The 13,210-nt window shown below is 45.7% G+C and overlaps 2 protein-coding genes across 2 annotated transcripts in view; both read right to left on the reverse strand.

Annotated features, from left to right (window-relative positions):
- Positions 1–306: 306 nt before the first annotated feature.
- On the reverse strand, positions 307–9,006 carry LOC310803438 (zinc finger protein ZXDC). The gene is made up of 10 exons (XM_083668193.1): positions 6,543–9,006; positions 6,165–6,317; positions 5,709–5,787; positions 5,376–5,506; positions 4,832–5,002; positions 3,686–4,500; positions 3,476–3,560; positions 3,145–3,317; positions 1,615–1,716; positions 307–1,214 (listed from the first exon to the last, which is right to left on the reverse strand). Exons 1-10 carry the CDS (start codon positions 8,578–8,580, stop codon positions 1,128–1,130), a joined length of 3,834 nt encoding a protein of 1,277 aa, XP_083524319.1. The 5' UTR covers positions 8,581–9,006; the 3' UTR covers positions 307–1,127.
- Positions 9,007–12,301: 3,295 nt separating this feature from the next.
- The window catches only part of LOC310803069 (copine-9-like), a gene marked incomplete at both ends in the record, with an annotated part of 65,800 nt that continues 64,891 nt past the window's right edge, over positions 12,302–13,210 (reverse strand). The window contains 3 exon segments of the mRNA XM_083667705.1: positions 12,302–12,422; positions 12,424–12,581; positions 12,863–12,936. Coding sequence (XP_083523831.1) covers positions 12,302–12,422; positions 12,424–12,581; positions 12,863–12,936 — 353 coding nt within the window.

Here is a 13,210-nt window from a genome sequence, read left to right on the forward strand (position 1 = left end):
TAAATCCTTTATAAAAATGGAAATGGATGCAGGTAGTGAATCATGAAGTTCAGGAAGTCAAGATTTCACAATAAAGACTATAACTGGTACAACACTCTTCTTACTTATTTTGAAAAACGTATGAACCACCCCATTTAACCCACTAGAAACGTTCACATGGGTAATTACTAAAATGTATGTATTTACTAAAATGTTGTGTGCTGAAGAACAAGGCCACCAGAAAAGCCAGAGGGCAAACTCTTCGTAGGCAAGGCTACACTGCTAGCAACAACAATACAGTGCAACAAAATGCTTCTTGGACAAATGTCTGATTGTGCTTCGATCCTTTATTTCAACTTTTAGCGATAGGATTCGCCATTTTGTAAGCCAAAGCTAATAAATAACAAGATGATGGAACTGATTACATATAGATACCGTTACAGATATAAACAAGTGGACCGGCATGTTTTCAACATGGAACGCTTGTGTGTCTCACTCCTTTGTGGTTCATAACACACAGCCATAGAAAAATAAATCTGACAAAAATAAGTAAAAACAAAATAAAAATTCTAATACACACAGCATTTGCTCAGTGGTTGTTGTGGGCGCAGCTTGTCGCGTCTGTAAGGCATTGTAGACAGAAGCTCTGACAGCATACTGACAACGTAGACAGCAATGTGGCACCATATACATGGACTGACAACATAGTTGGACAAAACAGACATGAGGGGACCTACTGTATGTGCAATGCAAAAGTCTCTTTAAAAAAGAGTGCTTTCAGTCATGATTGTGGTACAAACAGGATTTCAGAGATACAGTAAAGCTAAGTAAGAAAAAAATCGTAAAGTTTTTTTTTAATCTAACATTTATCATTCAATGTATCCAAAGGTGCATTGGTTCTGGGCTCCATCTCATCTCCATTCTCAATATCCCAGACTCAAATAATATTCATTAGAATTGTTCAGAAGCATTGGAAATGCAGTTAAAATTCAGAAACTCTCTCCTTTTGGAAGAAGTAGCTTGAACATCATGTAGTTGTTGGTGCAAAGTATTTTCTCATTGGATTGAGCAGGTGGAATGTCCTGTTTGGAGCCCCATAGAGGGCCCTCTTGTCCTCTCCCTCCTCCCTGACCCTTGACCCCCTGGTTTCACTCCAGGTCCTGCAGGTTGATGGTGCTCCCTGTGAACTGAGAGTTGTCTGAGCCATTGTCATCCTCCGTCATGGCCGAGGGTTCCTGTATCAAGACAGAAATCCCCATAAATCACTCCTACACCTCTATAGGTGACACCAATATACAAACCAAAACGGCATTCTTTTGTTAAAGTCTATATGCAAACAACTTAACCACACTACTGAGGTTTCACTCAAACTGACAGCCATTGAACTGCACTGTAACCAACTGTTTTCTTACCCTAACTGACTGCTTTTGGCATTTATTCTAATGGAAAGTTTTACTTGCGATGACAGATGTACTGTTGACTCACTTAGTTTAGATAAATGTACTTATTGTAAGTTGTTCTGGATAAGAGCGTCCGTTAACTGACTACCATGTTAAAAATGGAAATGTATCTCATCACAGAAAGGGTTTGTTTTGTAACAGTAGAGAATAAGAGTGAGTGTGAGAGTCCCCCAACCTGCAGGATGTTGGCAGGCAGGTCCACAGTGAGCTGGGAATGGGAGCTGGATGGCTGGGAGCTCAACTGGAAGGCAAGATCCCCGTCGCTGGCTGGGTCGTCCTGACAACACACAAAGTCATTCGGTCAGAAAACTATCATCTCGACCAATCATTCTGTCTTGTCTTTTTAACACTACATAGAGACAGTAGAGATTGACAGGAAGGATGGGAGAGAGGAGGGATGACATGGAAGATAGGTCGAGGGTCGGAATCGAACCAGGAACCTTGCGATTACGTGGTAAGCGCATTAGTGTGCTACGCCACTAAGCGCCCCCCCAACTTTTCCTTGTTTTTACATGCAAGTGTTGTTTGAACTTCAAAATCACACTTCCAAGCATTTTATAATTATTATTATGTCAGCATAGCCCATTGAAAGGAGGGCACAATATTGTGTACAATAAAATCAACAAAAGTGTATAGACTTTTATGTACTATATTTACAATTTACAACCGTATACAGAGTACATAGTTCATTCACAATGTTCATTTACAATTCAAGCCAATCAAAACTACATTGAAACTAAGACAACACAACATAAGGACATGCTTGAATTGTGTCCTGAAGACAATTGTGGAACTAATTATGTAAATAATGGGCAATCATATTCGGGCAGTCCAGTGTGTGAATATGCGAGTGACTGCTCCCATACCGCATGTATAAAATCATAAATAGTGCTTCCCCAAACTATTTAGCTTCCCATGTAGTTATGTTGTAGCTATTGTTGATGTAGAGTTTTAAGTATTGCTGTATGGGCCCATGATAGGATGATGGGATCAAGACAGGGTGATTTCAAGGGTGACTGCAGTGCTGTATTCTGGCATAACAGTGGTCTTTAGTTTGTATCTATTTTGGTGTGAGGTTTGTAAATTTGGATGTTTTTATAGAATATTAGTTTTTTTGTTGTGGTTGTCTGTCGTGTGCTTTTCAACAAGGACCACAGTGAAAATAAGTGTTTCATACTTGCTCGTGTTATCCTCTGGGGCAGGTGCTCTGTGTGAATCTGTGTTTCCCAAAATAAAATCTATCAAATGTGGTATTCTAATGATTCCCGTTTAGTTCTGACTAAACACAACCAATGCATTATACGTGCATGGTATTTGTCTTGAATGATTACACTAACATCAAAAGACTGACACCAAAAAAACCGTTACGTTGCCACGTTGAGGGCATTGCACTCGTAGTGTTAAGAAAGAAAAAAGTAAAAAAATAAAATTGGTTGTGGGGTGTTCAGTGGCGTAGCACACTAAGGCGCATACCATATCATCGCAAGGTCCCTGGTTCGAATCCGGCCATTGACATATCCTGCATGTCAACCCTCCTCTCTCTCTCACCCATCCTTCCTGTCAATCTCTACAATCTCTATCCCAATAAATGCCCTAAAAAATATATTTAAAAAAAAAGGTTGTCGATGTGTACCAGGATCCATGAACACGAAGCACAAATATAACTAGGACTGTGCACGCACAAACAGGAAGGAGACCCTCTCACCTGCAGCAGCTGGATCTGTACATACTGGGCCCCGGTGACAGGGTCACGGAGAGTCAGACCACCGTTGGCTGCTGCTGTGCCTTCGCCAAAACGGCCGCTTGTGGGAGCCAATGACGCTGAAGCGCTGCTCGCCTTCCCACCTTTGCCCTTCCTCTGGCCCAGTCCTGAGCTCCCTGTAAGGAGGACCCATAACACACTGACCGTTTAAACCACCGTCACTTGGGATGCAGTCATGTATGTTCCGTGTCTTTAACATTAGCTTCTGCGATGCTGCATCTTAACGAGATGTTGGTGAGATACGGCCAGGGTTGAGCTGAGTGAGTGTTGTTACCTGAGCAAGCGGCTGGCCCTCTCTGCTTCCTCTTCTTGGCCAGCTGGATGGCTCTGTAGTCAGTCCGAGCTGAGCCTCCACTCTCCTACAGGAGAAGTGAAAGGCAACACTATTATCATCATCAACCACCTGTCAAAACATAGCTCCAGAACAGTGTTCTATTCTCTGTGTGTGTAAAACTTACACACGAGCTGCAGAGGGTACACTCACCAGGAAGGAGCACTGCGAGACGGCGCTCAGCTCGGGGTCCTTCTGTGTGCTGAAGGTGCTGCTGTGCCCCGGGAACACAAACTGGGTCAGGACCTTCCCCCCCTCCTGCTGCCCCAGCACCTCCACACAGCCCAGCAGAGGCCCCGTGCCGCCCCGGCCCCCTGCCGCCTCTGCCGCCTTAGAGGGCGACGACAGGAGCTCTGTCACGGGGGGCACGGCCAGCGAGGCGGAGAGGGACGAGGACAGAGAAGAAGAGGAGGAGGGGCTCGGCTCCGCGGTGAGCGCGCTGGAGGAGCTGAGCGTGTGTGCGAGCGGGTGGTCTACGGCAGCGGCACCCCCCTGCATGGAGAGAGCAGCGAGGGAGCCCAGGGCCTCGGGGGTGACCGTCTGTACATCTTCCAGGTTGAGGGTGCCCTGAGGGGGGAGGACGCCGCTGACGGCGCCCTCGAAGCCGTGGGTGCCCATGTCGCCACTGGCTGCCAGTATGAGCGGGTCCACGGCTTTGGCCAGGGAGGCGCTGGCTGCGGTGCCCAGGGTGGTCCCCACCGAGGCCGGGTCAATGGTGAGGATGCCTGAGCTGACTAAGGACAGGTCCATGGCGAAGGTGCCTGCCGACCCCGTGCCGCCCACGGGTACACCTACCCCAGAGGAGGGGGCGGGACCCCCCGGCACGCCGGAGAACAAGGAGCTGAGGTCTAGGTTGGCCAGCTGGTCGGCCCCGGCAACGCCAGGCCCCGTCACTGTCGTTGGGGTGGTGCTGATGAGCTCACTGCTGGGGGTCAAGGTGGACGTGGTCTCCAACTGGCTCAGAACGTCTGAGAGGAGACAAACAAAAGTCAACACAAAGACCACCGACCTAGTCAGTCTCGCTTCACGTGGGTATTTAGCCTCGTACAGCCTACATAATGTATTGTTTTGCTGTTTGGTTTTTTGTAAATGTGTAAATCTGTTATTGCTATAATACATTTGTTAATGTTCGCTATTCTGTAAATTTCTTGTCAATATTTGCTATTGTTCTTTTGTTTTTTTAAATGTTATGTCCCATACACCAACCTCAAGTCAATTTCCTGTATGTGCAAATATACTTGGCCAAATAAAAGAATTCTGATTCTGATTTGTAAAATGAGGAATAATGCTGATCCACACCGGGGCTGAGGTGATGGTGCTTGAGCATGTGGCTCTTGAGGCTGCTTCGGGAGGAGAAGTGCTTGCTGCAGCTGGCCACCGGACAGCGGGACCTCAGGGTACTCGCGTCCTGCTTGTGCTTCTTCGAGTGGATGTACAGGCTGCTCCGCGCAGAGAACTTGGCACTGCAGCCTAGACACGCACGCAGTTATGAAGACAAAAAAAAACATCTTAACAGTCCCTCCTAAAGACCGCTTCAACCCTCACTACCCCCCCTATACTAACCCTATCGCTTTGGATAAAGGCGTCTGCTAAATGCCATAAATGTAAAAGTCCAGTAGACATACATTTTGAAAACATGCTTTAAAAGCAGGGTGATTTGGGGTTTAGACATGTTTTCATGTTCAGAGAATGTCAGAAACAAGAAACACAAGAACACATCCGGTATCTTCAAACAGGTGCTGGACTTCACTGCGTCAATGAATCGAACGAAAAGAAAAAGAAGACTCTGCACACAGCAGTTCGTGAAAGTCCCTGATGGTGGACCTGCCGCACCGATACTCACCTTCAACATGGCACTCAAAGGGCTTAGTGCCCAGGTGGGTGATGCTGTGGCCCTTCAGGTGCTCTGCCCGGGTGAAGGACTTGCCACAGCCCTCCTCTGGGCAGGTGAAGCGCCGGTCGTCATCGTGCTTCCTGAAAACAGGGGGGAGTCGTCAATTAGGAAAGGACTCAAACACTTTCTCACACACACACACACACACACACACACACACACACACACACACAGTATGAGTAACAACGAATGAAAACAATACGGGGGACGAGCCCTATACTATCACAAAAGGCACCTACGAAAAACAACAGCAGGAATGAAGTGAAGTGGTAGGTGACTTACCTTTTGTGTCTCAGTAACTTGGACATGCTGGTGAAGGACCAACCACAGGCCTCTGAGTCGCAGACAAATGGCCTCTCGCCTGGAGAGCCAAATGGAGAGTTAGGGCCTCGGTAATTCAAGTAAGCGAATGAGAAGTGGTTCATATTGTAGGTGAAGCTCGAGCTCAATTAAACAGCGGCTTCATGCACAGCGTGGAACATTCTCTAAGCAACTGTGGGTATCTAAAGACCTCTTCACCCCCACTACTCCCCTGTACAAGTTTCTCTCCTGTTAATAATAATAAAAAATCTTCTTCTAGCATTGTGACTGCCAAAGGCCCCTGGTCTGAGCATTGATTACTTCGTCTTATGATGACTGATGGATAGATGATTCAGTTACTTAAACAAATGTATTTGTTGTCAGTCGCTTTGCATAAAGGCGTCTGCTAAATGGCATAAATGTAAAATGCAAATGTACCGGTGTGGCTACGCATGTGGATCTTGAGGCGACAGGCTTTGTCATAACACTTGTCACAACCGGCGTAGGTGCAGGTGAACTGGCCCGTCTCGCGGAAGTGTGTCCGGTTGTGGGAGAAGAGAGCACTGAATGTGATGAAGGTCTTTTCACAGCCTGAGGGGAGGGAGACACAGGCAGGGCCAGCAGACGGGGGGGGTTAAAAACACACAAGTGCTCACTAAACCACAGTACACACAACAAGGACGGTGTAAAACATCTAACAGACTGGATAAGAACACTAATGATTAGGTCTGTGAAGGACAGTAGGTGTAAAGATACACCTAAGACTAAGTGACAGGCAGACTGTCGGAGTACAGGTTCAACCACATTTTGGCTCACCTGGAAACTCGCACTTGTGGGGCCTCTCGGGTTCAAAGTGTGCCCTCTGGTGATTGGTCAGCCGGGTGGCACTGCGGAACCTCTCGCTGCAGATCTCGCAGACAAAGGCGTTCTCCTGGTCGTGGGCTTTGACGTGGGCCTTCAGGTTGTACACCGTGGTGAACCTGCGCCCGCAGCCCTCGTACTCGCACGTGTGCGGCCGTACCTTGTCGTGGGACTGCAGGTGGCGTTTGAGCTTGTAGGAGGTGGTAAATGCCCAGCCGCAGCCCTCAAAGGTGCACTTGAAGGGCCTCTGGTCCTCTGTGTGGTTCAGGAGGTGCACTTTGAGTTTCTGACGGGTGTCGAAGGTGCTTGGGCAACCGGGCTGGGGGCAGCCGTACGTGACTAAGGCACCTTTCTTGGAGAGTACCGAAGCTCCGGCAAAGTTCACATGCTGGAAATCGTCATTGTCGCAGTCGCCGGAGGCCCCTTTGATACACTGGCCTACCAGGTCCCCCTCGGTGATGGAGCACAGAGCCCCACCCTCCTGCTTGACGACAGGACACGAGTCCAGAGAGACACCCAACTCAGACAACGAACAGTCGTCCGCCAGGGCCAATTCCGAGTCGCTGTGTCCTGAACTCGTGACAGCCACGTTGCTGATTTTTCCAATGGACTTGGTCCCGCTGTCATAGTTGAGAAGCACAATGTCCTCATGGTCCTTCATGCCCAGGTGCTCCTTCAAGCTGACCATGCAATCATCTTTGTGGGTGTAACCCTCCGGGGGTGCAGCTAGAGTCAGTATCCCGTTTTCAATGGTGACTATGATGCTTTGGTTGTTTATCATGATGGTTCCGGAGAAGGTCTCGTTGGCAGACGCACTATTGGAGGCCCCGTCTGCGGTGGCAGAGGCGGGGAGGCTGGTCGCATCGGAGACAAAGTCGGAAGTGTCCATCGCTTCGCTTATTTCCACTGCCTCGACAATGTCTGTGTTTCCTGAAATCAAGGCACTGCTATCTTCAGCATGGGACCGAGGGGGCAATTCACTAGGCGGTTCGCCATTAATGTTTTCACTGCAAACTTGGCCACATACGCTCTCGCCATATTCATTTGTCAATATAATGTTTGGATTGGTTTCACAACATACAGACTGTTTCGTATGTGTCGCGTCACTCTCGATCGTGGAACTGGCATTTAATAAGTTACAAAGAGGGCTAGGTTTTCTCAAGGCCCTGGCTGCTAAATGGTTCAAGTTGTTCTCGTTTGATTCTATCAGTACATGAGTGCTTTCAACCTCCATCGAATTACAAGCTAATTCTGGCCTCTTACCGTTGATCTTATTCCCGTCTTTAGATCGAAAATCCGCCCTGTCTTTATTGGCGTCATGGCTGCCGTCTTCTTGGACAATATTGAAAACGACATAAAATTCCTCCGAGTTTCTGTTGGCGGTGTGTGTGTTGTTGCTGCTCCCCTGGGCCGCCGTGCCTTCGCTCGCCAATGAAAGCTGCAGGGAGGCGCCGTCTTCATGTAGCTGCCGTAAAACCGGAGATTGCAGCTGCTGCTGCTGCGAATGTTCCTCTTCCCCCTCAAAGAATGGCAACGCCATTTGCAATATGCTCTCCCCGCTTTCCACATCGTATTTCAACCCAGTCCTCAGGAAATCTTGCGGAGGTAGTTGTGCGTTCAGCTCCCTCTCTTTCAACGTGTTCACGTTACGGAGTCCGACATTCGTCGTTTGTGTTTGAAGTTGCTGCTGCTGCGGCGGATTGTTTTTACCGTTATGCTTGTAGACTGGCATGCAAACACCGCTGCCATTTTCTGCCAGTAGGCGAAATGGAGATGTCCTAGGCCTATTGTTGTTGTTGTCACTTTGCAGGTCGTGCGATTCCGAATGCTCTCCCGCTTCGTTCTCGTTGCAAACGGAGCGAGGAGGTGGCCCTGTCGTGGTCCTAGGCGGAGACGAAGCTGTTCTACGTGGGACGCCATGTTGACAGTGAAGGTTTTGGGCATCAGAAAGCCCCTGGATTTCCATCTTGGTATCCCTGTAGCAGCAGCACATAAAAGGCCCGCCCTTCACAAATGTGGAAGGAGATCCTGGAAGGCCATCACATAGTTTATTGTAAGCCTTGCCCCGAATTTCCCCTAAAGTAAACTGTGGAATGGATCAAGAAATGGAATGAAAGGAGAAACAAGGGTGTAACTGTTTTCCAGTGCCACTAGGCGGCCTTAGAAGATCATTTAAAACAAAATTATAATCAGGATCCGTTTTCTACAGAAAGTTGAAACAAACCTTGAGAAGCAAAATGCTAATATATCGATCATTTGTCTTTATGAGTAAACACACATTCAGTTCTTTTAACCCCTTTCATTCTGTGATGTTGTTGCTGTACAGTATGGTGCAGTTTATGTAGTGTACTGTATTTCTGTATCAAATATCTGATTAGAACAGATTAGTCCCATTCACTATGGGGCAGAGAACAGTTTTAAGATCCACAGATTTCCATGAATTCTACAAATAAACTGTCTGAGATGACCAACATGAACAAACATGTATGTTTACTTTTGAGGGAGTAGGATGGACTGTAAAAGTCACTGATCTTTCATAAAACATTTGCATTCAAGAATATATTTGAATATATGTGCTGACTAATACAGAGATGAGTCTTAATAATATATCTTTATTTAAATCCTAAGCAAAAGCTATAAAACAAATAGACATACTTCCAAATAGGCTTTGACCAAGACAAACGGACGCAAAAAAATAACATAGATACACATTTACAATATCATATAGAAACAAAATTAGAAGGAAGACTGTTCACGTAATATTCTGTACATCAACTCAAATATATGTACAGTATACTTGTAAGCAAATAGGCTTCACACAACACACTTTAGTGGGAAAAAGAGAATGTGAGCAGCATATATCTCTCGAGGGTAGTTAAACTAATACTGTACACTGAATACAAAGTCAGACATCCATGCTTTATGTAAATGTATTCAACATGGGATGTGAATTAAGGTTTACTATTTGATTTGATAACAATGTTACATGCATGCACTATGTTTAAATGTTGTGCGTGTTAGAGATCTACTATTCAAATAGTCTATATATTTTTGCAAACCTCGCATCAGCATTGGCAGCTCCTTCAGATATACTGTACACAACACAGAACATTAACAAAATCCGCACAGTACACATGTCAAATGTTGCGGAATGTTTAAGTCGGTTTCAAATGTAACAATTTTTCTTGACAACAGCAACCATCAGCAGTGTATTAACCATGTAGGTCTACTACGCATGCAAACTAACGGAAATTCCTTGTATTGAATCATATAAAAATAGAATCCTCCCTAACACACACTTTTGGAATTATGACAGAAATAAGGCCACGTATCCATATCCTTTCCTTTTCCAAATGCTGCTGCTTCAGAGTCCTGTCCATCTTATGCAATAGCTTTGATTTCACATGTTACAATGCCATTTGATGTTATTACTGATGCTCTCCGAAATGCTCGACCATCCTCCAAGAGATTTGTCCAGAAGTTGTCCTTGTTGTTTGTATCTTAGGGCTGCTGTCTTTCCAATCTTTCTATAGTTTCAAACCCAAGCACTCACCTTACAATAAGTGCAGTGTGAACAATGGAACAATGGCAAGTGTTGTGAAATGTAATTACAAAGAGATCTTTTTTTGGAGATGCCACATTGGCTTTTTGGCATCCCCAGTAAGTTGTTGAAGGTCAGTAGCAAATCTTTCTGAATCTCTGTTGATATTGTCTTATAGTGGGTGAGTGAGTGGGAGAGAGAAAGAGAGATAGAGAAAGAAAAAATAATCAATCAAAACTTTAGAGACTTCATCACAAATAAAAAAATGTGTTTGAATTATGGCCTACAGTATACCTCAGGTATGTTTCAAAAAGAACAAAGAAATAATAAAACAAATCACTCTCCAAAGTAGGCTACAAATTAGAATGCATTGCATGCATCATAAATAAACTTGTGTTTACTGTAACATATGAACCCAGTTGAACAACAGCGTTAATATTGACCCATATCTCAAATACCAGAGCTGTGGCAGAGAAAACTATGCATAAATTTGCAAAGTAAAGCAGTACATTGCATTTCCCTCAGAACAGGCAAAGTGGCAAGGGAGCACACTTACGAGAACAACTTATTCTGAGGCACTCTTTCTCTTTTCTCTCCTCTTTTCTGGCAACAAATGGAGGGATACGAAGGTGACCCTGGAGTTTTCACACATTCTTTGCTACATGTTAGCACTTTTGGCCGACGGAGTGTGTGGTTGGCCTTTCTCATTCTAAACAGGTGCACGCTCCAGAGCGTTTGAAAGACAGCAGGTTTGCCACCATTGACCGACCACCTCATGAATGATTCATTTAAGTGCTGGATAAAGCTAGCAAAGTTTGACTTTTGAGGAAATTGTGGTCTTTACTAGAGACACCTCCAGGTCTTCAGGCCTGTGCTGGGGTTTGAAATTGTACAGTGGAAGTAGAAAATGGAGGTGGTACAGCTATATTCCATCTCAGGCCAAATTCCATTTATGGCCCGTCATGTCCGAAAACACAAGCTTTCAGAAAACATAGGCCAACAGGAGCTCGCAATAGCAGCTGCTTAAAACAAAGTTTGATGATTTCAATATCTACACAATCTCTCTTTGAATTCTCACCTCTGAAATATACTGTAGACCTTTCACAGGCCATATAGGGAAACATTTAAATTTCAACACTTTGAATATATCGTACTATAGAATATATTTTAATCATGAAACATGTGCCTAAAATATCGAACTACATATAGTGTGGACAGACAAAAACACAATTTATTTTCTATTCAATTACCGCTCTGGCAAGAGGAACCCGGAACTGGTCCTCGTAAGAGGAAGTGGTGTCAGAGACACCATTTTGATACTGCCTAGCTCATATTTAGATCACTTTAAATTGTCAAAACCCAAACGACGCCTCCAGAAATGCCCTGAGAAGAAACCTAACATGAAGAAACTTCAGTGTCATCTGTATGTCTTTTCTTTGTTTTAGATAACAACCAGTTGTCCGACTCTCTTTGATGTCAATGTCACTATGCATAAGAAAAATACACAATGCCACAGAGTAGTCAGAGCTCGACCATGGCAACCCAAGGGGACAGTTTTGAGGCCGCAGCCCACAGTTTGTTTCTCCTGTTCTCGACCTTAAAAAGATGCGTAAATGAGACACATTGCATGCAGGGCTAGTGAGCGGAGGAGAAAAGGTGAGCGACATTTCTCAGTGGCCGAGCCATGGAACACTCCATTGTCCTTTGAACAGCCCACGACCCCTTGCCTTTTGTCCCTCTCCAGATACTCCACCATGACTACTGAGTTTAAGAAAGAAGCGAGAAGAAAAAAAAGGTTGATGAGCTCTCGCTCCAAAGGTTGTGCCGCATGCCAGCATTTGAACCTTTCAGAGATATACAGTGCAGTTGTTACATCACAGAGAGCTTGCTGTGTCCGGCAGGCAGGAAAGTGGAGGGCAGTGAGAAAGTGGAGAAACAGTAGTCAGGAAAGGAAATGTTAACATGGAAGGAGGGGTGTGTTTCGAGGAAAAGCTTTGAGTTCTGTTGTTGTCCTTCCACCCATAGCCATAGGACCACCATAGAAAAAACCTGAAACAACCTTTAGGATGGCCCCCTACCTTGCTGAACCCCCCTACCATAACCCCTTCAACCCCTCTCTACCCCCCCCCCCCACCCCCCCCCACCGCAAAAACAAAACCTGTCTTTAGTGCTGCTACAGTCTCTCCACCCTTTCAAGGCCCCTCCTCTCTCGGCCCCCACCTCCCCACTCAGATGTGCATGTTTCGTCCCTGTGGCCCAGTGGAGGAGGTGTTGGTGGTGTTGGTGGTGGAGGAGGTGGAGGAGGCTGGCAGGGGAGGCCGCGGCTCAATGCCACGGCTCTTCATGAAGGAGAGCAGCTGCTCGGGAATCTCGGCCAGCACATCCTTGGCCAGCCGTGCCATGCTCAGCACCTGGTTCCCCGAGCGGTCGATGTAGTCCCGGAACGGAACAAACTAGAGAACCGGAGAACCGATTAGAAAGAAGTTACTTTAATTTACCTTATTTAACTGTATTACATTTATTTAAAAGGAGCAGGGCACATTGATCAATGTTTTGTTTTCCGTAAATGCACCAGATTTAGCCAGAGGGCTCGTTTTCATCTGTCGTCCCTGGGCAATGTTGAGTTTGTGTGCATGTTTCAACATTTTAATGATATTAAGAGAACGTTTGAAGTCACAGAGAGACACCCAAGAAGTGTACGAAAGGAGAATTGGAACACGAAAGACTGAAGTACCTGTACGATGTCTCGCTCAGCGACACGTCCCCTAGAGGACACTCTGACCACGTCACCGTCCAGCTCCTCCATGGCTGTGGAGCAAAGACAGAGACAGAACAGACACGTGTTTGACACTTGAATGGGTCAAACTGTAGAGAAGACATCTTTATGCACGTCCGCCATTAATTCAAATTGGATTCAATATTCTTCATAAAAATAACATACGTTTGAAACACTACTAAACCCTTCAACCCTCTTCCTAAAATATTAGAAGCTATGATTTTTTATAGACTGTCATAGAACAGCTCATGAATATGAATTTGAAGTGGGATTTGCTGATGATGAACTGTGGGTCCATCTAATAAA

This window comes from Argentina silus, assembly GCF_951799395.1.
Source record: "Argentina silus genome assembly, chromosome: 4".
Lineage (NCBI taxonomy): Eukaryota > Metazoa > Chordata > Actinopteri > Argentiniformes > Argentinidae > Argentina > Argentina silus.